Source organism: Strix aluco, chromosome 26 (assembly GCF_031877795.1).
Source record: "Strix aluco isolate bStrAlu1 chromosome 26, bStrAlu1.hap1, whole genome shotgun sequence".
In the NCBI taxonomy this organism is placed as follows: Eukaryota; Metazoa; Chordata; class Aves; order Strigiformes; family Strigidae; genus Strix; species Strix aluco.
Genome location: NC_133956.1, coordinates 4,197,757 through 4,223,714, shown reverse-complemented (window position 1 = coordinate 4,223,714; position 25,958 = coordinate 4,197,757). Strand labels below are relative to the sequence as shown.

General features: G+C 63.9%; 2 protein-coding genes across 3 annotated transcripts; one reads left to right on the top strand and one right to left on the bottom strand.

Moving 5' to 3' along the window:
- On the bottom strand, window positions 1-12,686 carry LIN28A (lin-28 homolog A). The gene is made up of 4 exons (XM_074807189.1): window positions 12,306-12,686; window positions 11,294-11,472; window positions 1,374-1,558; window positions 1-214 (listed from the first exon to the last, which is right to left on the bottom strand). Exons 1-4 carry the CDS (start codon window positions 12,334-12,336, stop codon window positions 1-3), a joined length of 609 nt encoding a protein of 202 aa, XP_074663290.1. The 5' UTR covers window positions 12,337-12,686.
- Window positions 12,687-21,677: 8,991 nt separating this feature from the next.
- Window positions 21,678-24,590, top strand: ZNF683 (zinc finger protein 683). 2 transcript variants are annotated; one of them, XM_074850909.1, is made up of 4 exons: window positions 21,678-22,383; window positions 22,694-22,822; window positions 22,920-23,118; window positions 24,347-24,590. In XM_074850909.1, the coding sequence occupies exons 1-4, from the start codon at window positions 21,712-21,714 to the stop codon at window positions 24,490-24,492; spliced, it is 1,146 nt and encodes a 381-aa protein (XP_074707010.1). In that variant the 5' UTR covers window positions 21,678-21,711; the 3' UTR covers window positions 24,493-24,590. The 2 variants fall into 2 exon arrangements, with proteins under 2 accessions (XP_074707010.1, XP_074707009.1); XM_074850908.1 differs by lacking the exon at window positions 24,347-24,590 and adding an exon at window positions 23,669-24,004.
- The last annotated feature ends 1,368 nt before the right edge of the window (window positions 24,591-25,958 follow it).

Genomic DNA, 25,958 nt, shown 5'->3' with positions numbered 1-25,958 from the left:
TCATTCCCGGGTTTCGGGGAGGAGGGCCGAGCTGTGCATATCCTCCTCGTCTCGGAAGTAGGCAGGTTTTCCCTGGGAGCTGGGGGACTGCTGTGCTTTCGCGGGGCAGTTGGCGACCATGTGGCTGATGCTCTGGCAGAAGTGGCATTTCTTGGGCTGCGGCGGGAGCTTGCACTCTTTGGCATGGTGGTCCAGCCCGCCGCAGTTGTAGCATCTGCGGGGGGGGGAGGAGAGAGATTCGAGGAGGAGAAATAAAATGAGGTGGGATGCTGCCGTGGCTGTGTCTGGGACCCGTCTTGCTGCACAGCCAGAGCTGGGCTTAAAATGCCCCAGATGCTGCAGGGATGTGGGGTTGGCTCCTTGGGGGTGGATGGTGGCCCTGGGTTTGGTCCCTGCGGAGCCCCAGCTCCAGCTCGGCCAGTTTGGACCTGGCTCAGTGGTGCTGCTGGTACCCAGGAGATGGCAGCAAACCCCTGCACCGAAACCCAGCACTTGGGGACAAAAATCGGGGATGTTGGGGGGCTTCCACCCCTCTGGCTCCATCATGGTTCTGGCTTCTGTGTCTACAGACCCTGCACCCAGGGTCTGCTATGGACCAAAAGCCTGGGGTAGAGCAGGAACAGGCAATCGGACGACTGACAGCCCCAGCCTGGGGAACTGTTGCAGGGACGGTGGCCATCGGTGTGGGGACAACCCCAAAGGTGGCTTCTCTCACAGCTGTACCCTTGCAGCGCTCGTCCCCCAGTGCCACCTTCACCCCAGAGCGATGTGGGCAGAGGCAGCTGCCTTGTGTCCATTTCAAATCCTGCATCTGTCTAGGACAGCCACAACCCTTTGCTCTTTCCTTTTCTTTCCCAGTTCTTTTCCAAATTAATTTTAAAACCCACTTGTGAGAACACACAACCGTTGTGGGGTGGGCAGCATCCACGGGGAAAGCTGGGATGCCTCATCCCCGGACAGTTGGGATGGAGAGGACAGGAGAGGAGAGGGGGGACGAAGGGCAGAAACTTGCCCCGGGGCTCCCAGCTTCACCGTGGGAGACGCTGCCAGGACGTCCGGCCATTTCCTTCCCACAAGGAAGGGTTTCTCTTCGAGAAAATTACCCCTGCCCAGCACAGCTCCCCGAGATGAGGGGAGCGGCCGCCCGGGGTGTCCCTGACCTCTGCCCTTTGCTGCTGGTTTGCTGCCCTTTCCCCACCACGCTGCATCTGCCACTCATTAACTGCCGAAGGAAGCCGCTTTCCCAGAGGAAGGGTTGCTGCCCACCCCGCTGGATCCGAGCCCATCCCCATGCCGTGGGCGGGGTCCTGGGCAGCTCCTGGTGCCCGCAGAGCTCAGCCCCTGCCCTGAATCAGGCCCTGGCCACCCCTTACCGGTCTCCTTTCGATCTGCGTTTCTGGAGGCTCTTGCCTTTGGGTCTCCTCTCGCTGCCGATGCAGAAGACGCCCCCTGGGCCGGTCACCCGGATGGACTCCAAACCTTTGGATGACTTCTTGAAGGTGAACTCGACAGCTTCGCCCTCCTTCAGGCTGCGGAATCCCTCCATGTGGAGCTTACTCTTGGGGGGCACAGGGAAAGGACGGGGATCAGCAGGGAGCTGGGGAGTCCGCTGGGCACACGACAAGCCCCAGCCCAGCAAACACCTCCCGTGGCACGAGAGTTGCCCATCACCCCATGCCTGCCCCTTGTGAGGTGACAGACATCAGGGACCAAGCTCGACCAGGCACCATCATCTCCCTAAAATCTCTGGAGCCCCGTTTGATAACTCAGAGCCTTCAGTGAGCTGAGGTACCCAGCCAGGTGGGGCTCACTGGTTTGGCAAGCAAGGTTTGGCAGAGCCAGCTCTGACCCGAATTTCAACAGTATTTGCTGCAAAATGCTGACTCCCAGCGCTGCAAAACAGCCCCTTTCTCCCACTGTCACCCTGGGCTGGGGAGCAAGAGCTGCTCCTGCACCTCACAACACCCGGGGCTGGGGATGCTCATGGGGAGATCCAAAAATGTCATTTTGAAGAGACAAAAGGATCTTGAGGCTTTGCACAGGCACGTGTAATCCCGCTCGCTTCCCCGCAGACCAGCAGAACCCGTGGGACCTGGGCTGAGCTCCCTGCACACCCCGCCAAGTCCAGGAGGCTGGGAGCTGGCACTGCCAGCCCGAGGTCCCAGGGATCCCCCTCACTGCAGCTGACCTTGCTTCAAACCTTTTAATTGCCTCCAGTAATTAATTAGGCAGCCATTTGGCCCTGAATTGTCACTGCTGAGAGCACCTCCTGTCCCACCCAGGATCGCCACATCGGTCATCACCGTGCAATCAAACTCAGGAGCTCAGAAAGACCCAGGCTGGGGAGGGGGGTCATGAGATGATAGAAAAATCCGCTCTACTTTCATGAGCTCTCTCTATTTTAGCAGAACAAATTCATAAGGAGCCGAGCTGGGCGATGCAGTCGATGTCTCTTGTGCCAGCACGTGCTGCCACGAGCATCGCTGCCAGAGGACCGCTGCATCCCGGGCAGCGATTCGAGCAGGGCTTTCCCTCAACTTTGTTAGCGGAGCCCAAACAAGCGCCAGCAAAGAGTTAAGGGGGATTTGCTGGCAGAGGGAGGAGCAGCTCCAGCGGGGCTGGGGATTCCCGGCAGAGCCAGCACGATGCTGCAGGACCCTGCATTTATGAATGAGCATCTCCCCCATTCATGGCCTGGCGAGTTCCCGTCACGTGGGCCGCGGCCGCCCATTCTTCCCGCACCGAGCTTCCCCGCGCACACTGCCTGGGGACGGGCAGGCATGGCCGCTTCTCCTTTTCCACCCTAAATCTCACCAGGACCCCCATGGAAGCACCTCACATAAAAGCAAAGAAGGAGGAAATGGAGTTGTTGGGTTTTAGGAGTGAACTTTTTTCAGTGGGGTCTCGCAGAACGTGCATGTGTCTGGGGGCACACGAGGGAGGTGGGAACGCGGCAGAGCTTGAGGAACAACACTTGAGGCCCCTTTTTCTGCTGCTTTTCCCCTCGCTTCTGTGTCTGGGGGCTCAGCTCTGGGTAGGACAGACCTTGTGGGCTGGGCCAAGTCACCCACATCCACCCTTGCCTGATGGGATGGGGTCCAGGGTGGGCTGGATGGGATTGTCACAAACCTTTGCTCTCTGACCTGCTCCTGCTCCCAAAAAGAAGTGCCAAACCATGAGCTATGAGGTTCCCAGTGACAACAAGGACGTGCCAAGGTCTCACAGCATCCTCTGCCCATCCGGGACTGATCCGGGCAGGATCAAACACTGCCATGCTCAGCACAACGGCCAGACACCACTCCCCCCCCTCAGCTCGGCTTTCCCCCAGCGCTGAGCGTCACCAGGAGGATGCTGAGCACCACCCAGGCAGGAGCTCTGTGTCCAAAGCAGCTGCCAGCACAACATAGGAGGTACCTGGCTCAGCCTTGGCACCTCGGGGTCAGCCACCAACCCTGCCCCGTCCCCAGCGTGCCGCCCCGCTGCCCTGCGTGAGGCACTTTGGGTGACAGGGGCTGCCACGGATGGTGAATTTGCCCCCGTTTTGGGGCTGCATTTTGGGGGTGAGGAGGAGCTGAGCATCGCTCCATGGCGAGCATCACTCCGTGGCACAGGAGGCAGCTCCAGAGGCGGGGGGCTGAGAGCCAGAGATCCTTATCGGGGGTGTTTGCAGCACCGGCTGGCCCAGCTGTGTTTACACTGCGGAGATGAAAACTCCCAGGCGCTCGGCCCCGAGCTTTGGGACAAAGCCGAGCCATGGCAGGGGGGACCCCATCGTACAGGCTGAGCCCCCCCCAGCTCAGCCCACGCCTTGGGTGTCATCACCTGTGGGCAGCCAAACTGCTACACCCCCAGTGCTGGGTGTCCAGCTCCTTCCCCCCGTGAGTCATCCGTTACCCCCATTTCGAGGAAGAGGAGGGTTGATGCAGAAGCTGCCGCAACATGACGGGGGGGGGAAGCGATTTATTTTCCAGGAGCGGGTGAGGATGACAACCACCTCCCCGGCCCCCCGGCCCCCTCCGCCAAAAGGCCAAAGGAAACGCCCTCTCCCCGGGGAAGGAGGGGGGGGGGCAGCGGCCGGGGCGCCCCAGCTCTCCCCCCGCTGCAGCCTTTTGATGTGAGCTGCAGAGTGGCTGGTGGTCCCTGCGCATCCCCCCTGCCCCCTTCCCAAAACACACACATTGCTGGCATTCCTCTGTTATCAGATAGGTAATCAAACTGCAGCCCATTGAATTAGCTGCATACCTCCTGCATCTGAAAGGAAGGGGCCCAGAGCCCCTGTCCCACACCACACACAAAGCCGGAGCCTTCCCAGGCCTCCACACACACACACACACACACACACCCCCCAAAAAATAAAGAGAGGAAGGGGGGGATTGGAGCGAGCCGGGGATGCTGGGGATGAGGGGGAGCGCAGGGGAGGGCCAGGGCCGGGAGCCACCGGCCAGCGAGAACAAAGGGCCGGCGGCGGCCGCGCTCCCGCTGCCCAAATTCCAGGAGTTCCAGGCCACGGTGGGGGGAGGAAGGGTGGCCGGCATGGCCGCGGCCCCTCTGACCCCCTGCAGCCCCTCTGCACATCAGCCCTGAGCCCAGCTCGCCCGCTGCGGGAGAGCTGGGTCTTGCCTGTTGGGTGCTGGGGTTTGGGGTCTGGGTGCCATAGCAGAGCTGAGGGGTCAGCTTTGGGGGGGGTGGTTTTGGTATGGGGGGGTGTAGGGTGACACCCTGGGCTCTCTCTGGGCTTGGAATCACAAAGCATCACTAGCCTCGTCGTAAAACTGTTTTAAAGCGCATCCTAGCACAAGGATTTCACTTGTCATCATTAGGGTCCAGAGTTAACCAGTGAGCCAAGGAACAGAAGCAGAGCTGGCACAGCTTCACCCAGCTCTCTGTGACCCTCCAGGCACCCCCTCGCCAGGCATCACAGCGGACACCTCTCCGCTTTCCCACCCACCCCGCACCCCGGCAGCTCCGTGGTTATTTACGGCAGACAAAGACGCAGCACATGAGCGGCCGAGCGCTGCCCACCGCCCCCACGGCACTGGGTGTCCCCCACCCTCACTCCTTCCCCTTCTCCACCTGCACATGGGTGCCTTCATCCCTCCTCTTCCTCCCTCCCAGCACATCTCTCAGCACAGATCCCAGCATTAGACCTTCTTCCCCTCCCGGAGAGGTGACACCGTAGAGCACCCCAAATCCAGCCACTGCTCCCCAAACCTCCAGGCTCTGCTTCTCCCCCACCCTGCCAGGCTCCGGAGGGGCTCAGCCAGCCCCGGGGTCACCATTGTCCCTGCGGCCTCCCCAGCGTGACACAAGGGGACGTTTATTCCCAGCCAGCCCCAGTCACTCAATCAAACCATCTTTGTGTCCGGAGGGGCCTGGGGCGGAGCGGCCGCTGCACCTCGCTCCCAGCAGCGCGGGAGTGTTGCGGCCAGTTAAACTGAAATCCCTCGGAAAACGAGCGGGGTTGGGACGCTGCGGCTGCAGGAAGGCGCTGAGCTGTGCCAGGGGTACGGCCGGGCCATGCCCAGAGCATTTGGGGCAGCCCGAGCCCACTGCAGCCAGGCCCCGTGCCTCAGTTTCCCCCACTCCGCAGAGGGGAAGTGGCCCAGAGGGACTCAGACAGACGGACCCCCCCCAGCAGGTCTGTGCCCCCATCACTGCACCCCACCTTTGCCTGCAGGCTGGGGGTTCCCTGTCCGGGGTGCACCCACTGCTGCACCCATGGCACCCCAACCACCACACTGCCCCACTGGCCTCTGCACCCCCAGAGCCGCAGTGTCCCCGTCCCCAAAAATCTCTTGTTTTGCTCAAGCCTGCCCTGTGCTGCCAACTTCAACGCATCAGCCAGCCTGGTCGGGGCGCAGAGCCCCCCACGTCCCGGCCAGCTTCACCCCACCACGACCCCCGAGGGCCCATCCCAGGGCAGAAGCACATCCCGGGGGAGCAGCCCCAGCCCTCCACCCCCCCCAGCCCCGCGGGGCTCAGGTTTGGCCCAGCCGGTGCAGAGCAGCCCCTTCCTCAGCTCCTGCACTGGCAATAAGCCGCTGTGCCGGGGCTAACGCTCGCCCAGTTTTTCAGGGCACGGCTCCGATTGCCACCGGGCAATGCCATCGCAATCCCGCTGGGATGCGGCAGCCTCAGCCCAGCTCCAAGCCGTTCCCAGCAGAGCAGGTCTCCCCTCAGTTGGGCGTTGCCCGACAGAAAACAACCCCCAAAACAGATTTCAGCTGCGTCAAGCGATGCCCCAAACCCCCCCGCCGCAGCAGGGCCAGCTCAGCTCCCCACTGCTAGCCACAAGGCCAGCAGGGAAACGTCCCTTTGCCTTCCCAGCCCACGTCTGGATGCGTCCCCAAGCAAAGCTCTTCCCTCTCCCCAAACCACACAGCAAATCTTTTCCCCGTGCCGGCAGTTTGAGCACCGGCGACTGCGCTGCTGCTATTTTTGGGCTCGTGGGCCTACGGCTCGAAGCAGGAGTTGCCCGTGGTCCCTCCCTGCGGCGCAGCCCCCCTGAGAGCGGCCGGTGGGTCCTCGCTCGGCTCCGGGGGCTTGGTGCAGAGATAAAGAGAGTGATGCCTGCGGGAGCCCATCGGCAAGAGCACGGGGGATTTAACAAAACATGAGCAGGGCTTTCCAGTATCTCCCTACTGTCATCCGTAGCAATAACCCCAAGGATTTTTTTCCCCATTCAACTAAAACCAAACTAAAGCCACTTTCCTGCCAAACTAATTACGCTTGCGCTTAGTTTTCCACCATCAACCGGCAAAATTAAACACTACTAATTCTGGGGAAAAAAAAAAAAAAGCATCCACCAGAGTTTAATCCATCAGCTACCTGCCCTAAATCCACACTTTCAGCTCCTTCCATTGTATTTTTCCCCACTCTGAGGGTCCCAAACCCTCCCGTGCTTCCCAGGGGGCAGCTAATTGGGACCAGCGGTCGCATATTAATTTCATACTCTCACATTAAAGCAGGGGCACGGCCAGGAGCGGCAGCGCACCTTCCGTCAGCGATATCGGCTTCATCCCGCTTATTCTTAGGAGCAAGGAAATAGGGAAAAGGAAACGCCGGAGCTGGGGGTGGCAGAGACAGGGACTCGCCAAGCCAGCGGCTCCATCCCAGCCCTCCCTCCCCGGCTTTAACGGGAGCAATCCCATTCATTTGGGCCGTTTTATCTGGGAGACCATTTAAGGGTGTTTTCTCTCCCTGCCCCTCGCCCTGGGGCTGAGAGGGGGGAGCTGGGGGAAGGGATGTGCCTGCAGCCATCAGTTAATCTTTAGACAGAGACAGGAGGCTTTTTTTGTGTGCGTCTTGAGGGAGTTTCAGGGGTGGAATAAAGCCGCTCTCTTTCACTATTTGCCATCAGGACGTGGCGCACAAGCGGCGCGATACAATTTTATTTCAGCGGTTATTAAAAAACAAAACAAAGCAAAAAAAACCCCAAAGAAATTGCTCCTACCCCTCTCCCCTCAAAAGCAGAGATGCCGACCCGCGTTTCTACCCCAGGGGATCCCTTCCCCAAAGACACCCGTAACCCTGGTGCTCCCGGGTCCTGCAGCCACCCCAGGGTGTGCTGCGGGGTGACCCTGGTCCTGGGGAGCAAACGCAGGAGCGATGCCCATGAAAAAGCAGAAAAAGTGAGATATTAAATGTGTCCCGTGCCTCTATGAGCATCACGGGTCCGAGTCACTCAAACCACTGCTCTGAGTGGGTTCCCCCTTCCCCTCGCTGCCACCCCAGCGCCGCGCAGATGAAATCCCCCCGGTCGGATCCTGCCCTGCACCCCAGCCCAGGGGAAAGGCAGCAGGAAGGCTGGACCCTACTCCCCAATGAAGAAATCCTCCCTTGTGCCCCTGTTTTTTGCTCTTCTGCGCGGTCAGGGATGGAGTTGCCTCCAAACACGTGCTCTTTTTTTTTTTTTTTTTTTTTTTTTAAGAACTCACGTCATGTTCGTGTCTTGGCTGTCCCCGTCCCCAGCCAAGCGCAGGGGGACGGCATGAGCCCAGGTGGGAGACAGCTCAGCCAAAATCCACGGCTGAACGGCAGCCGTCATCCCCCTCCAACCCATCCCCTGCCCGGCTGAGCGGGGATGGAGCCCCTGCACTGACCCCGACCCCCACGAGGCTCCTGGGGACAGCAGCACCCAGGGGACCGGGGGGGGGACCAAAGCCTCCCCCTGTGCTGGCATGTGCCTGGGTGGCCCCAGGCTGCCCTGGGCTCTCAGGCAGGATAGGAGTGCCACATCCCAGTCCCAGCGGGTCTAACTACAGGCACAGCCTTACGCAATGACATGCAGGACCATGTCACCAAGATGCCACAGCAGCGGTGGGGACCCAGCGGTGCCCAGCAGCTCTCCTTGCCAAAATCATGAGAAGAAACCAAAAAAAAACCCCAACTAACATTGCTTTTATCAAGAATTTAGACCTGTTGGTTTGGAGAAAGGCTTGGAGACACAGAGCTGAGCTGTGCAGAGCAGCAGTTCCAGGGGCCGGGCAGCCCCTTCCCCTCCACTCTCCCCCAGGGCAGCAGGGCCAGGTTTGGGGATGGGCTGCGAACCTCAGGAGCTGCACCCGCTTCTCCTGCTCCAACCAGCGGTCCTGAGCCTCGGGGCCACAGGGTGCCCAGATTTTGTCCTCTCCTTTTCCCAGATTGCCTTCTCCACAGCCCCACACTCCTGTAAGTGATGCCCAGAGCCGCGGTGCGAGCCTGGGAGCCACATCCCCAGGGGACCACCACAGCTTTGGGGTCTTCAGGAGCACCAGCCTGATTTCTGCCACCTCGAGACCCCCACCCCTTTCACCCCTTTCACGTTGCCTCCCCAGGACAACCTGCTCTCCTCTTCTGTGCTTCATCCCCCCTGACTCCTCACAGCCCCCAAATGAATCCATCTCCAGTGTCCAGGGGAGGCATTTGAACCCAAATGCCTCATTTTTAGCTCACAATGCGAGGGAAAGGCAGCCCTGAGGAGCCCTGTTAGTCTCCTGTCCTGCCGAGATTTTAATCTCTTTGTGATCAGATAAAGGGAGAGCGAGATGGAGACGCGCTCCCTGCAGAGAAGGGCCATTCAGACCTGGTTCCTGTAATAAGTGATTTAATAGATCTAAAGAGGCCAATTCCCTTCTTTCTCCCACAATTACTTCCTGTGGGTCATCATTCACATATGTAAATGAGGAGGGGAAGGAGCGGGTTATGGGGGGCTCTGGGGTGTTAAACCCCAATGGTGGTGTGAGTGATGGGTGCTGGGCACAGCACCCTGAGCCCGGCACCCTGAGCGCTGGGTGTTGTGTCCCCCTCTGGCCTGTGCTGGCTTTTGCCCTCCCAGGCCTGACTCCCTCCCCGGGGAGCGGAACCAGCACTGGCTCTCGGGAAGCGCCTGGATGCTGGGATGGGGAGAACATCAGCAGAAGGGCCCGTTTCCCCACCAGCCACCCAAAAGCAGCAAGGCTGGGGTGGGAGAGTGAGTTTGAACCCTCTGTGAGGAGGGGCCGGGGCTGGGCTGGGGCTGGGGTGCTCTGCGGTGGGAGAGCAGCGACTTTGTGCCACCAGCGAGCAGGGCAGGAGGCAAAGCCCGACCTGGGGGGGAAAGACTCGACATCAGCCCAAAGCCACCCCGCTTCTGGTGGTGCCAAGCCCCACGCTGGGAGCACCCTGCTCTTCGCTGCAGCAGGGGACCCCCCACACACACCCGCTGCCCCTCTGCTACCCAAAATAACCCGATTTTACCCAGCGTGCACCGTATTTACTGAACGCAGCAAACCCTACACATGGGACCTCACGGCTCCCCCTGGCCTCGGAAAATGGGGAACACCAGGAGGCTGCACCTCTCCCTGTGCGGCGGGATGCTCCTGGCAGAGACACCCCAGCTAAATCTCTTTTCCTGCAGGAATGTGGGCAAGAGCAATCAGGAAACCAGACTGTCTGGGGGCAATAAACCCCCAGGAGAAGAGAGGGAGGGCGGGAGGCTTCCCCCCACGGGCCCTGGGTCCTGCTGTGCTACATTGAGATGTAAAGACCCATTTGCTCTCTTGAGAGCACCAGGATCTCGGTTTTCCCGGGCTGATTTGGAGCCCTCGTCCCCAAACCCAGCTGATTTTGGGACGGTAGCTCCTACCAAGGCGCTTCCACCACGCTGCACCCAACAGGAAAAGATTTGCTTCTCCCCTGCTCGTCATTCACTTGCCAACTCGCCGTAGCCCTGCCTGGAGCAGCCACTGCCTCGTGGGCAGGGGGTGAGAGACCCCCGGGAGCCCCTGGGCCAGAGGGTCCCCAGAGCCAGCACCATCACGCTGTCTCGGGCCGAATCCTGCGCGGCTGCTCCCAAGCACCCACAAAACCACTCGTGTTTGTTCCAGAGACCTGTGCCCCTTCGCCCGTGCTCGCTCTGCTCCCCAGCCCCGACGGCAGTCACTCTCCTGGGTTGAGGGGACACGGGCCACGCTCGTCACACAGGCCCAGTTCCACGCAAGCCGGTGCTGAGCCCCACATCTCCCTCCCAACGCTGGCGCTGATTTGGGCACGATCCCCAAATCCATTTCCCCAGCTCCTAAATGGGGTCCCCCGGCAAATCCTCCCCCACCAGCCGGGTCGGGGGGGGTTCAAGCAGCTGCATCCCCGAATCCACAACCTCCCTCAGCACAGGATCACCGACACGCGTGGGGCTTCCCCACTCAGCAAGGTGCATGTGGGCCAAATCCGGACACGAGACTGTCACTATCATACAGAATCCATAGCGGCACGTCCGCGACCCCGCACGCCTTTGTGCCAGCCACAGCCGGAACGAGGGGCCCGGGCTGAGATCCCCCCACCCTGGGGATGAGCCAGAGCTGGGGAAAGCCCAGTCCTGCATCCCTGCCTGGCTCAGGGCTCCCGGGACCCCAGTGCGGGGGGAAAACCAGCTCTTCCCCGAGTCCCTCCGTGGGGTGAGCAGCATTCCCGCTCCAGCACGTCCCGCTCAGCCCCGCGGGCACCTGCTCCCCTGGATCCAGCCCCGAGGGGCTCCCCAGGGATCCATGATGGGAAAATGAAATCGTTCGGGGATCAGCTTACAGGGCCGGTCCCCAGAGAGGAGCCCCAGGTTGCGGCAGGGCGAGTGGCCGTGCCTGCCCTTCGCCACCCGTCTCGCTCCGGGGAAACGAGCCCAGGGGACCCCGACCAGGGCGCGGGGTTGGGATGGGGGGGAGCCATGACCTCGCGCTGAGGCGGCCTAGAGGGGGTCCCCATCGTACCTTGCATCCTCCTGGTGCCAGGAGGCTGCTCCCCCTTCCTTCCCCAGGACCCCACGCAGGATTCAGCCTTGTACCTGGTGCACGAAGACATCCACGGGCGAGTCCAGGGTCGCGCCGCCCTTGGCGGTCATGGAGAGGAACCCGAAGCCCATGCGGACGTTGAACCACTTACAGATGCCAGAGCCGTGCAGCGGCTGGGGCTCGTTTTCGGCCTTGGGTGAGTCTCCGGCCGGCTCCTCGCCCGGCTTCGCACCTGGGGAGAGACCCACCGAGCCGCTGAGCCTGGGGTTGGGGGACCCGCGGGTCCCCCCCTCCCCGGCTCAGCCACCCCGTACCCAGCCGGCAGCAGGAGCCTCCCAAATCTTGCTCAGGTTGCCCAGGCTGGAAAAGGTGAAAACTCCCCCCCCAAAAACAACAAAAAAACCGCCCACAACCCAAAAAAAGCCCAAATAGAGTGGTCAGCTCTGCCTCCACGTGTGCGTGGGGATCACGCCAGGAGCGGGGGGGGGATGAAAGGCAGCTCCTGCCGGCACGACCCAGGCGGTGAGCGGGGTGGGCGCCCTAAATCCGTTCTCCCCTCTTAAACGTTAAAAAACGAAAAAAAAAAAAAACCAGCTGAAAAAACCCAAACAAAAAAAGCCAAAATTTTTTAAAAATAAAAGAAAACACAAAAAAGGGAAAAACTCCCCCAAAATACCAACCCGAAATCCCCCCGCCCCCAGCAAGCCACGCTGGAGAAAGTCTCCCCTGCCGTCAGCATCCCCCCGCGGCACGGGGCCCCCCCCGCTCCCAAACAACCCCAGCAGTCGCCACCGGCCCCAAACTTCTGGGCTCATCCTCGGGCTGGGGGGGAGGGGGGGGGTGGGGTGAAAAAAAAAAAAAATATCCCCCCCCCGAGCCCTGCAGAGCTGCAGCCACGGCGGGCCCGGCCGCGCTGCTGGGGTGCAGCGGGTCTGGGTGGGCCGGGGTCGTGAGGAGGGGGGTGGGGTGGGGGGGGTGTCCCTGTGCCCCCCCCCCGGCCGGGCTCTGCCGCCGTTATTAATAATCGCGGAGCCGAGGCGGGCGGCGACAATAATATAACTTAACCTGCAAACTGCTGGTTGGAAACAGACCCCATCCCGACACTCGCTTGCAAATTCCGAGTTGTGGCTGTTACCGCCTCCTCCCTCCTCCTCCTCGGCCAGCTTTGAGGGTATCAGCCCAGCCAAAAAAAAAAAAAAAAAAAAGGAAAAAGGAAAAAAAAAAAACCAACAAAAAAAACCCCCAGCTTAGACCCCGCCGGGAGGGAGCCGGGAGAGGTTTGACTCCATCTTCACTCCAACAATAGGGGTGGGAGGGAGCGGGAGGGTTTTTTCAAAGGCTCCCAAATTCTCGCAGACAATAGCAGCCCCCGCCGCCCCCGCCCCCCCCCCCCCAAGGACCCACCCGCGGGGCCGGGGGGCGCCGGGCCCCGCTCCGCCATCCCGCCCCCACGTGATCCTAATTAACACCCCCGCCGGTAATAGCGACACATTCCGGGAGGGATTTGGAAAGGGGGGGGGGGGGGGGGCAGAATGTGAGTGACCCCCCCACTTAGGGGCGAGGCCACCTGTCAGGGGAAGATGCGACCCCCGGGGGGGCGGGGGAGGAGGTGGGACCCCCGAGGGCTGGGGGGGAGTTTCCACGGCGTTTCTCCGTGCTTCCCTCCCCCCACCCCGTGGCCAACCCCACGAGCGGAGCCACCTGCGAGCCACGGCCCCGTTCCCCGGGACACGGCGGGGAACCGGCACCGGGGAGAGCCGGGACACCGGGATCTTCCCGCTCCCCCAGCCCCATCCCGTGTCCCGCGCGTGGGGCGGGCAACCCCCGGGGACACGCAACCCCCGGGGACACGCAGCCCCCGGGCCGTGCCCCCCCCGCGTTCCGCCGGTGCCGGCGGCGGGGAGGCGCGGCGGGGGAAGGGGCCCGTCCCCCCTCCTTGTCCCCCCCCCCTCCACCCCGGGCCGGGCGGGGACAAAGGGCGAGTGACCAGCGGCTCCATTTCCGGCGGGCGGACAATGCCCCGCTGCCGCCCCGGCCCGTGGGGGCACAGCGCCGCCCGCCGCCCCTCCCGGGCGCTGGGGGGTGTGCGTGGGGTGGGGGGGTCCCCACGCCACCGCCCCCCAATTCGAGCGAGCCGGCAGTGCCCCCCCACCCCCGTCCGCAGGGAGAGCTGGGGGTGGGGGGGTGGGGGGGGTGGGTGCTGTTTGCACCGACCCCCCCCCCCCAACACTCGGGACTCGCCCCGCGTGGTATCGTTGCGCGGAGCGGGGCGGGCACTGAGCGGCGGTTGGGCACGTCGGGGACAGCGGTGTCACCCGGGGGGGTGTCTCACGCACACACACACACACACACACACACGCACACACCCCCCGGCTACCGCCAAAATCCCGCGTGGGGAAGCGCCCCCGCCCCCCCCCCCCCCCCCCCCCCCCGCCCTCGGGGCCGCCGAGGCGCCGGCGCTGACCATGGTGCTGAACGGCCCCGGCCCTGTCCAGGGTCCTGGACGGCTCTCTCCCTCCTCCTCCTCTTCCTCCTCCTCTTCCTCCTCCTCTTCCTTCTCCTCCTCCTGCCCCGCACAGCCCCCGCCCGCCACCGAGGCTGCCCACACTCGGTGCCCCTTCCACGCAGAGCCCAGCAAGCCCCGCCGGACTCCCACCCGCGGGTCTGCAGTGATGGCAGTGAAGGAGGAAGAGGAGGAAGAGGAGGAAGAGGAGGAAGAGGAGGAAGAGGAGGAAGAGGAGGAAGAGGAGGAAGAGGAGGAAGAGGAGGAAGAGGAGGAAGAGGAGGAAGAGGAGGAAGAGGAGGAGGATGGTTTTTCTCTGCGTGCGCACCCCGAGGGCTGGGGTAGAGCTGCCTCCGAGGCGGCGTGGGGAGGGCAGCTGCCCCTAATATCCCGTCAGGGCTCTGCGAGCTCAGTGAGGATGAACCAGGGTCCCACGGAGCACGGGTGGGGCAGGGGGTGCCCACGACCTGCCCACAGCAGCGTTAATAATTCTAGGACGCTCATAGGGTGTCACCTCATCTTTACACCAGTTTTAACTGGGATTGACAGGGCTGGGGGAGGAAACTCCACTGGTCTCTTAACGTCAGTCTTGAGTCCAAACCCAAGGAGCAGCCTCTCGTCTGCGGCAGCAGGAGAGCAGAGTCCAGCCGGGTGCTTCCTGGGCACAGACCGAGATCCCCACTCCCACCCGTGACCAGGCTCTGGCAGGCTGCAGAGCTCCCTGCCCGGGGACGGGGCTGGCGGAGGTGACACCGGGCTGGGGAGACCACGGTGCGTGTTCACACTTGCTCACGTTCACGCTCCCCTTCTCCCTGCCGGTACCCACAGCCATCCTGGGTGGGGACGGTCCCGCAGCGGGAGCTGGGGTGCGTCTGGTACCCCCTCCTGGCCAGCGAGGGCCAGGCCTGCGGGTTGCATTATTCTCGTTCTCCTCTTGTTTGTGGGATTATTGGGGTGAGAGGAAAGAAGGGGGGAAAATCCCCCCCAAGACTTGCAGGAGACCCTTCTCTGTGGCTCCGTTCCTCTCAGCTCATCCCTCCTCCCAGCCTGTCTCCTGGCTCACCTCCCCTTGGAATTTGGGGAGGGGTCAGCCTGCTGCCTGCATGTTTTACTCCTGTGCTTCTGCAAAAAAACCCCTCAAGCGACCTCAGCCCACTCGTGGGGGATAAAGGGCACCTGAACAAGCCCTTGGCACTGGGCAGGGCTGGGGCCAGGGTTTGCAGAGCAGCCCTGAGAAACGGCTCTGTCCCTTCTGTCCGTGGAGGGGACACCCCAGTACCAGCAGCCACACGGCTTGGGGACAGTGTCCTGGGGCCGACAGGACACCTTGAGTGGGGTGGGAGGTGGGCAGAGGCGTGGGGGTGCGGGGGAAGGATGTGGTGAGCCCTTGGTTTCTCCAAACTGAATCCTTCAGACAATAATCCATCACTGTGCACCAGCTTCCCCCCCCCCCCCCCCCCCCGCCCCTTCCTGATGGACAGGAGGGACCTGCAGTCCCCAGAGACACTTTCCTGTAACTATTTAAGCTCAGCAGCAGGTTTCTCAGCATCCCCTGATTTCTGCTCATCCTCGGTGACTTCCCACCCAAGTGATGCAGCCGCATCCCTGAGCGTGGCACTTCCAGGCAGCGTCCCTTTACATCCCAACCTCATCCCCGCCAGCTCCGGTGACACAGCCCCGCAGCAGCGACGGCCCCGCGTCATATTTCTGTGTGTGGTGTATTTGTTTTTGGGGCCTGTTGAATGGCAAATGCGAAAGGGAAGGGGACTCCTTCCTGTTCTTTCAGAGCCAGTCGCTGTGCCCTGCTCGGCTTCAAGGGAATAGCCAGCAAAGCGGCCGCTTTCACAAATAATGGCTTCATTAGATTGAAAGAAGTGGACAGTGACCTCTCTGAAATGGACTTTCTGACCCCTGCTGACCTCTGGCCCCGGCTCTGACAGCCTGTAAATCTTCCCCCTCGCGGCACGGCCGGGGCGAGGGCAGGCAGTGCTTTGCCAGAGTCCAGTGCTGGCGGTGCTGCCCCTGGTCTGGCATCGCAGACCCCCGCACAGGCAGCACGGTGCTGCCTGGGGGCTGCCCGGCTCTGGCCAGGTCCTGAGCCTGGCAGGATGAGGCCCGGGGGATATGCAAAGCCTGGGCACGGGGGTCACAGCTTTGGCAGAGATGGAGACCAGTGTCCTCATGGTGCTGCAAACCGCATCGGGGCTGGGCCTGGGGAGCTGAAGGGTCTGGGGAACCACGTTAGTGGGGCTGTGGCTCCAGCACCGTCCCCCAGCACCACCACCCCCCAGGGAGAAGGCACAGAGCAGCCCAAAACCAGGGAAAATCGAGCCCTCTCCCTGCCCATCCCACCGGCATGACCCTCCTGGCTGCCCACAGACACACACAAACCTCCTCCAGCCCCCACTGAGCCCACCTCCCCCTCCCCTGCTGTGGGCACAGACCCTCCCCTGCAGCCCCCGGTGCCTCCTTCCCCCCACACACAGCCCAGGGTGCTGCCGACCTCCGCGCAGCCTCGCCAACCCATCTGCTGGTGGGGAAACTGAGGCACGATGGGGATCCGTGGCCAGTGGGTGCCTGTGCAATGGGAACCCACGTCGAGGTCTCCACATTGGCTTGGTGCCCCCTGCTCCCCAAGGCTGGCCCTTGTCCCCCACATCACCCAGCGAGCCCCTCGTGTCCCAGAGTCACCCGCCGCCCTCCTCCCCATCCTTGCACGCTCGCTGCTGACCTTTGGCTATGAAACAATCAATAACGGAGGCCACGGTGCTGCTCCTCCCCCTCGCCAGCCCCCCGCACCCCCTGTTTGCCCCGTGCCTCGAACGAGCCCAGCTGATGTTGAGGGATGCCCCGGTACGTCCCAGCGCCGGGGACACGGGGCTGGGGGTGCATCGACCTACCGGAGACACGGGCGTGCTCCCAAGGATGCCCTAACCAGGCACCTTCTTCCCAACACCCCAAAAATGCCCCCCTGGGGCTGCTTTCCAGCTCTAGGGTGTGAGTGGGTGCCCCAAACCTCTGAGTTTGGGGCTCTGGGGTCTCCACGATGGGGATGGAGCATGGCCGCTCTGCTGCCATCAGAAATGGGACTCCCCAGGGCATCAAGAGGGAAGGACGAGGGGCTCACACGCGGGGTGATGTGCCGGGATGCTGCCTGGTGTCAGGCGTCCCCACGGCTTCACTGCTCTTCGGATAAGGCAGGAGAGGGGTAAAGATGGGTAGAGACAGTCCTGGCCTGGAGTGATGGGTCATGCCCAAATTCGGCAGCTCCTCTTCGCATCCCCAGCTCCCTTCGATAAAAGCCCCCGGGTGGCAGCTGATCGATCGGCCGCAGCGCGGGGATTGATCAGGATTTCAGCCCCATACATATTCCTGCTCTCTGATAAAGGGAAATCAATAGCTGAAAGAGATATTCCTCCGAGGCAGCAGCCTCCAGCAGACCAGGGCTCACAAGCCTTCCCTCGCTCCCTAAATCCCCCCACTCCAGTTCAAGCCTTCCTCCCCCTGACAGCAAACGAGGGCAGCGGGAGAGAAAAAGGCTCAGGGGGGAGCCGGGGTGGGGGCTGACATGTGGGGCCAGGGCGGGAGGTTGGGGAGAAGGGGCAGAGCTTCTCCTCCCGCAGCTGAATCTCACCTCCCAAAGCATCGGCCTGCCCTGCGTCTTCCTCCTCTCACCAGTGGTCTGGCAAAGGGGGCTCTCCTCTTTCTTAGGGTGCTAGAGAGCCCCCCCCCCCCCCCAAAGTCCTGGGGAGGACACACCCACAGTCCATCACCACCAAGCACCAGCAGCTGCGGCTGAGCCCGCCCTGCCCTCAGCCCCTTCCCCAGTGCTGAGACCTGGAAAATCACTGCAGGTGTGGCTGGAGCAGCACCCTCCAGGTGCCTGTCCCATGGGGACAAGGTGGGGGCACCCAGCGTTCAGCTGGCGGGGGAGCTCTGCCTGCAGGCGATACAGCTCTGTGTGCCCATGGGTGCCTTGCACAGGGGCTCAACCCCCCCTGAAATTCAGCCTGGGGGGTGGCGTGGGTCTGGGTCAGCCCAGATGGACCCTTCTCATGTGCCTGCTCCTGTTGTGCCTCAGTTTTCCTACCTGTAAAATGGGCCTCATGCCAAGGAGCTTTCAGGTGCTTTGAGACCACCCACGGGGACATGCCCCACACTGGCCACCTTCACAGGGACAGTGTCACCCAGGGGAGCCCAGGGGCTGGGGTGGCTCTGTCCCTGCCACCGCAAGTGTCCCAAGAGCCCAGGGAACATGAGCAGAAGCCTCTCCCTGGAGCATCCCCACGCGCTGCTGCAGAGACCTGATGCACTCAGTGCACCTCAGCAAGCCCCTGCTCTCCCCACCAGGTGCCAGCTGCGTGGCCGGACCCAAAGCTGTTTGTTATCTACACCCCGGGGTTATTTTAAGATTTCAGGCCCTTCCAGGAAAACCCAACTCGAGCGAAAGGGCTGGGAAGGGCTGGGGGGTGTTTCTGAAAAGCGCCGCTGCCAGGGCCACCCCCACACTGAGAGCAACCGCAGGCCGAGGGGGAGCACAGGGCGGTTTGGGGACCCTTGTCTCAACCCCTGGGCACCCCATGCTGCCGGGAATCCCGGCTCCACGGATGATCCAGAGATGGATGCTGGATGCTGCTGCCGGGATGCCAGCAACATCCCTGGGTGCTGGAGCGGGGCGGGGGGTCAAGGCGGGGGGGGAATAGGCGGGGGCTGTGCAGGTCACACATAGCACGAGCGTGGCAGGTCTCAGCTCCAGCCGTGTGCTGGTGAGCTGCTGCTGCTGGAGACGCTTATCTCGAGCCATCGCGGGCAGCAGGGAAGGTGTGAAATTTTGGAGGGGAAGATGCTCAGGTGATGAGCAGCAGCGGTGGGTGCTGTGAGCTCGGGGTGCAGGCCGGGGTGATGGTGGTGCCCGCTGCCTTTTTGAAGTGTTGTCAGGGAGGAAGTGGTGACATCTCGCTGCGGTCCCCGAGCACTCGCTGTCTCAGCTTCTCCATCCCCAGCACCCAGCACCCCCCTTCCTCCTCCCTCCTGCCCTGCTGGTGGGCTGTTAACCATCACCTGGGTGCTTGTAATGCACACAAAGCCCTGCAAAGCTGCTCCCTAGCACCCCTGGGCACCCAATCCTCCCCCCAGCACCCTGCCATCCCCTCCTTGAGCACCCAGCACCCCCCACCCAGCACCCTGCCATCCCCTCCTTGGGCACCCAGCACTCCCCCAGCACCCCCCTCCCCTCCTTGGGCACCCAGCACCACCCCAGCACCCTGCTATCCACTCCTTGGGCACCCATTACACCCCCCCCGCATGCTGCCACCACCCTCCTTGGGCACTCCTCAGCATCCTGACATCTACCCCTTGGGCACCCACCACTCCCTTGGGCACCCTGTCACCCCCCTCCAGCACCCTGCCATCCCCTCCAGGTTCTGCAGCCCCCCCCGGCTGCCCCCCGGGGCACTGGGATGTTCTGGGGTCCCAGGATACATGTCCTTGTCCCAGCCCTGCCTCCCCCCCCCCCCCCCCCCCCGACCCCAGCACTATTTTAATCTCTCTCAATCTCTTTTTACTTTTCCTTTCCCTCCCCATCCTCACTGTCACCTCCACGTTTCCCCCTCCCTGGGGAGAGGGGGACAGTGGGGACCCCCCCTACAGCCCCCCAGGAGGATTCTGGGTGCCGGGGGGGCTCCCTCCAGCCCCATGTGCAGTGGCTGAGCCCCACACAGGAACATTTTCTCCCAAAGCAAATCGGTACAAAAAGAGGTTTCTGCCCCAAAATCCTTCCCCTGCCGCTTCCCACCTGGTTGTGTTTTGCAGGTGGTTTCTCAAGCCACCATGTTCCCCACAAATGGTGCTGGGGGGAGGGGGGGGTGGGGGCAGAGGCTCTGCTGAAACCCAGCAGAGAAGGAGAGATCAGCTTTTTCTGGGCTTCCCCAGTGGGGCGGCTTTTTGGGATGTACTGGAGTGGGTGTGGGACTCGTCCCCTCCCCACTGTCACAGCAGCAGGGCAGCCCCCGTGGGTCAGGGACCCCACGCAGAAGCAGGGGGCTGCTGTCACAGCTGGGAGCGCTCACCGAGCGTTTTTCTTCAAAGTGGTGACTGTGACAGCCACCAGTAGGTTTCAGGGTTAACACTCTGTTTAAGGGGAGCCATTCACAGGCTGTCAGCCAGCCCCAGCTGAGGCTGCGGCTGCTCTTGGCACTTTCGGGCTCCCCGTGCAGCCAGGGCTGGTGACACCGGCTGGCGGGTGGCCGAGGTCCCACCATCCCCATGGTGGGTGGCGATGCCACCTCTGTCACCCCCAACCAGGGCAGGAGAACCTGACTGAGCGCGGCTTGGAGCCTGGTTGCGTCCCCATCCCGCACAGCCCCCAGTGCCCCCAGCACCCCCAGCATGGGGGGGGACACGGTGACCTCCCTCTACTTTCCTAGAATTTTCTGCTGCGGGGGGACCCTGTCATGGTGTCACCGGCGGTGGCTCCCGGTGCTGGGCTGTGCCCTGGCGAGGAGGCCGAGTCCCCAGCCACGGGGCCGTGTCTATTAGAGCCAACCCGGTCCCACCTCCTCCTCTTCCTCCCCACGCAGAGGCTTCACCTCACCTCTCCAAATTTAGCAAAGGCCCCTGAACCCGCAGGTTTCCTGTTCACGCTCCCGGTAACGCGGCAGCGGTCGGGCTCAGCGGCAGCCGCGGCACCGGAGGGGAGCAGGTAGGAGCCACCACGCTGCCGCGTCCCGCAGGGATGTCCCCACGCGTGGGCATCCCTCCCGGTGCTCCCCTTTCCCGCAGACCCACCGCTCTGGCTGGGGGGGGCCCATTGTTGCTGTTTGTCATTTTATGGGGCGCAGCATCATCTGGGGGTTGGGGGTGGGGGGGACACAGTCCCCAGGACACAGGGATGTGGCCCCGTCCCCCTGCTCCCCAGCCTCATCCTGCTGCGAGGGCTCAGCCTGTTGGGTTTGGGGGTGCAGGATGGGGTGAGGAGGTGGCGGAGACCCCCCAGTCCCCTTTGAGTAGTGGCTGGTGTCCCCCCAAAACTGGCCGTGGGGGAGGATGAGCTCATCCCGTGGGACACGCAGGTCTGGTCACTGCTCAGGGGCACCAGGGGACATCTGACGAGCAGCCCTCTGGGAGGGTGAGTACTGACCCCGCTGCCGTGGTGCCCTGTCACCCCACAACCTTCCCCTCACCTCTAGCACCTGTGGGGACACCCCGACCCCCCCCACTGCAGCCCTGGGCTCCGCAGGGAGCGGCTCAGCTCTCCCTGGATGCGACTGCAGAGGGGAAACTGAGGCACGACTGCAGTGGGGCGGTGGCAGGATGGTGACAACCCAAGAGTCTGCTCTGCAGGCTGGGGGGCCCTTGGCCACCCCCCCCCCCCCCCATTTCCAAAACCACCCCCAAGCCACAGACTTGGGTTTTGCACCCAAAATCCCCCATGGCAAGAGCTGGCGTCCCCATAACTCTGCTCCAGGTCCCAGCTGGTGTCGCCCCCCCCTCCCCCCCGCAGGTCTAGTGTCACCCCCCCCTCTCTGCTCAGGCTCTCCTGCACTCCTTCCTCCCCCTGCTCTTCCTCCCTGCCCTCCTCTGCCTCTTCCCTGCCATGGGGCTGGTTTCTTGCCCGTTGTCCCCAGGGGCTGGCATCAACCTGCCGGGTCCCCCTCAAAGGGCTCCTGGCCAGGGCTGAGGCTTGGCAGACACCCCCCCCCCCCCCCCCAACAGCAGACCCTCCCCTGCCTCCCCTCACAGCTGCCTGCACCCCCGGCCCCACAAATCTGGTAGTGGGTGCTCCTGCCTGTTCCGCAGTCACAGCTTTGCTCCTGCCTGTGTTGGGGTCCCCCCAAACAGTCCCTTGTCCCCAAGCTCCCCGTCCTGTCCCCCCCCCGGCTCCCTGCTGACCCCCCTCCATCTGCTGCTCTGCCTGCAGCCCCCGATGCCACCAGGACCACCAGCTGTGGGACCCCCGCGGGGCTGGACATGGCCCCTTCGCCAGCGCGGCCGCTCTGCACCGAGAGTGTCCCCATGGAGGAGGAGGAGGAGGAGGAGATGAGAGCCGAGGCCGAAGAGCTGCAGGGAGCCGCAGAGGGCTGGAGAAAGGAGCTCTCTGGCCGAGCGGAGCTGGCGGGGGCCCGGCTGCCCCCCCCGCTGCCCAGGGAGCTGAGGGTCTGCCTGGGCAGCCTGTGCCCCCTCCTCCTGCCCTGGCCATGCCTCTGCCTCTGCGGCACCCACTGCCCCCCGCTCCTGCTCACCCCATGGCCCGCGCTGCCCCTCGCCCACCTGGGTGATGTGGGGAGCCCAGTGTCACCTTCGCAGGGCTGTGGTTGGGCCCCCCTCCAGCTGCCACCCTGCCCGTGGCCATGCGGAACCCTCCTGCCCCCCGGGATGGGCTCTCCGGGGCTGCCAAAGCCACCGGTGGGATTTTGGCCTCTCCCCCAAGGGTCCTTCCCCTTCGCCGGCTGTGGGGCTGCGGGGTGCCTGTCACCATGGGGGGGGACACCCCGCTCTGCCCCACAGCCAGAGGTGCCCAGCTGCGGAGTGGCCAAGCCACCTGCCAACACCGGGCCAGACCGGCGGGGGAAGGACGTTGGCAGGAGCAAGTACAAGTGCAACATCTGTGCCAAGAGCTTTGGGCAACTTTCCAACCTCAAGGTACCCCAGGGTGCCCCGGCGCCTGCTCTCCCCCCCCCAGCCCAGCATCCCCCCTCCTGCATCCCTAAGGCCAGCCCATGCTGGGGACAGGGGACAGCAGTGGCTTGTCCCAGCTGTGCTGGCAGGTCATGGGCCTCTCCCCGTGCCTCAGTTTCCCCCCATCAAAGTGCCCATTGGCGTGAAGTGCTCTGAGATGGGCCACGGATCCACCCCCCTGTGCTCCAGCCGTGCTCCGGGGGCTGCGGGATGCTCTCAGGAGTGGTGGGGGAGGCCCAGGTGCCCCCCAGTAACCCCGTGCTCCCCCCGGCAGGTCCACCTGCGGGTGCACAGCGGCGAGCGGCCCTTCCAGTGCCCCGTCTGCAAGAAGCGCTTCACGCAGCTGGCGCACCTGCAGAAGCACCAGCTGGTGCACACTGGTGAGAAACCCCACCAGTGCCTGGTAAGTACCCGCTGGGTGCCGGGAAGGTGTGGGGGGATGTCCCGAACAGGGGTGCAGCACCCACTCCGGACCCCCCCATATCCTCTCGCCCCCACAGAAGTGCCACAAGCGTTTCAGCAGCAGCAGCAACCTGAAGACCCACCTGCGGCTGCACTCGGGGGAGAAACCTTTCCAGTGCCACCAGTGCCACGGCCGCTTTGCCCAGCGCATCCACCTCCAGCTCCACCGGTGCCTGCACCCGCGATGGCGCCCACCCCCCAGCCCCTCGGTCCCCCACGGCCACCTCGTCCCAGCCGGTGGGTGCTCCAGCCTGGGTGCTGGGTGGCTGGTGCAGAAGGAGGAGGAGGAGGAAGGAGGGAACCAGCCTGGCTGGGCTATGGTGCTGCTCCAAAGCTTCGTGCAGGGGGAGGTGGGGAAGGGGCTGCCCGGGTGGGCAGGGGTGGGTGTGGGGACCTGCCACAGTGTCCCCAGGCAGCAGCAATGTCCCCCGGAGGGGCCTGTCTGAGCTGGGATGGCTGTGGGGGCTGTGCGGGTGGGGGCTTCTCCCCCAGCCCCGGACCCTCAGGGCCAGGAGGAGCCACCACCATCATCCACTGCAACCCCCCAGCTCTATCAGCACTGTCCCAGCCTCGGGGACAAGGATGGAGGAGGGTCCCCCCAAAGCGCCGAGCACTCCCCTGTCCCTAAAGCCCTCTGGGAGAGTGTCCCCCCCAACAGCCCCACGTCCCAGGCCGTGCCCGTGTCCCCACCCTGCAGCATTGCCTCCCGGGGGCTGCGCCTGGGGTACAACAAACCCCCTTTTCCACGGATAAAGCTTTAATTTCTCAGCCCCCCCACCCATTGCAGGTGCACCCCGAGCTCCCAGCGCGTCACCGCCGCGGCACTCGCGGGGACACAGCTCTACCCATCGCCGCTTTCCTCGGCTCGGTGCCACCACCCAACCCTCCCTGGGGCTCTGCCTGGGGGTGCCACACCAGGGTGGGCATCTCCATCTCTGACCCCTCTGGGTGCTGCTCCCCACATCCTGCCGGCACCCCGAGCATCCCACTGACACCCCAAGGACATGACAGCCCCGGGTGTCCTCACCTGCGGCCGAGGTTGGGGTGGGGGGTGGCATCCCTCCGTGATTTTATTCAATAAATAAATTTCTGCCTCTGCAGCCCTTGGCAGGGCCCAGCCCCAGCATGGTGCAGCCTCCCAAGGAGGGGCGAGAGGGTCCCTGGGGTCCCCAGGCCACCACCGCGGGTGTCCCTTGGAAAGGGAATGGGACACGGGATGGAGCCACTTCCTCCGGTGCTGGTGGCCGCACAGCTCAGCTGACTGGCCACTGGTGACCGGCCACCACGGCCCCTTGGCCAGTGGTCTGGAGCCACCTGGAGACCCCCCGCCATGACTCTGGGGGTCAACAGGCTGATCCCCCCAACAACAACCAGCATGGGGGGGCTTCAGACTCTTCTCCAGGCAGGGACGGGGACACGGCCCCTCCCAGGGGGTTCCACAACCGCGTCCCACCGGCTCTGGCAGGGACAGGGCAGAGTCCGGCCAACCCGCTCCAGCCCCCGCCACCACCCGGCGCTTCTCCGGGACGGCAAAGCCGGTTTGGCAGCGGGGGGAGGACGGCTGAGCCACCAGCACCCCGACACTGGCCAGACCCTGGACCTGCTGCCTGAGGTGCAGAGGGAGCGGGGCTCTGCCTCCGTTGCCCCAGCAGGTGAGTGGTGGCACCCAGAGCTGGGTGGCCCCAAGCGCCCCAATCAGAGCCAAATTGCAGCCACTTGCACTGGGCCGGCGGTGGCTGAGGAGGCTCCTGGGCTGGGCCGGCAGCCGGGAGTGGTGGCCCTGGGGCGAGGCTGGCACCATGGCGGGGCACCCGCGGGTGCTGGGGAGGAGCAGGAGGGCAGGGTGAGGATACAGGGCGGGTGCTGTCGCTCCAAGCTCTGCCAGAAGGGGCCCTGCACCCCGGGGTCAGGTCTCCCGCAGTGGCCCAGGGCTACTGTGACCCTCGCTCCATCTCCAAGCCCCTCCAAGACCTGGGAGACCTCCCAGCATTAGGACTCTCCTGGGGATGTGCTGGGGGCTCCGCTTGGGACCCCCATGTAGCCAATTAATCTGGGTGTAATCACAGCCCTGGGGACCCCCAGCCCCTCACTGCGGTGTGTGGGGACCTTGCCAGCCCCACAGCGGCTGGCTGGAGGTGCAGTGACTGGTCACCGCGATCCCCTCTGAGGTTACCATCACCCTCACCGAGATGGGTGGCAGGGAGGGGGGCAACCGGGCAGGGGTCTGGGGGGCCCAGAGATCCCCCAGACTGGCCAGGCTCCCTCCTGGCGCTGCTGAGTCGGAGGAAATGGAGGAGTTGGGTGCCGGGGAACCAGCCTGACCGGCTCCCCGGCTGTCAGCACCTGAGGAATGCCAAACCTCCGCTGCGCCAGGGCTGGGTGCTCAGGGCTGGGTGCTCGGCGAGGGCTGGGTGCTCGGCAGGTGACTCTGCCGGTCCGCCCAGCCGTGGCGTGCAGGGAGCAGCACCCCCAGTCCCGCTCGGCACGGCACAGCACGGCACCCCACTCGCCACCCCGGCCAGCACGGTGCGACCCTTGGCCACCAGGTACATGGGGGTGTCGGGTGGGGGGCCCCCAGGCACAGGGCTTGCGTGGGTGCTGGCAGGGAGGGAGGATTTGTGGTGCTGGGAGCTGGAGGACACCGGTGCTCCCGTCCTGGCTGCCACCCCACAGGGGTTGCCCAGTGCTTGGATCTTGTGTCCCAGCTTGGCGGGTGCTGGGATGGGTCCCTGTTCCCCCAGAATCGTCACTGGCCAGGGATGGGGGGACAGGGTTGGGAGGTGGGGGCTCAGCCCATCTCTGCCCCTCTCACCTTCAGTCCCCAAGTTTGGGGGGGGCGCTGGGGTCGTAGCCCTGTTTCTGCCACCAAAGTGCGTCCCCAGAGCCACTGGAGCGAGCTGGGGCTCCTCCACCTCTGGTGGCCTCATGATGTGGGTTGGGGGGACAGCGGGGCTGCCCCATCACCCCTGTCCCCCTCCTCTCCCCCACCTCCAGGGCACGCAGCTGCCTATGGCACGGCTCGGCGGGGGGGGAGGCAGGGGCAGCGATGGGAGACGGCAGTTCCCGTGCCCTCCTTA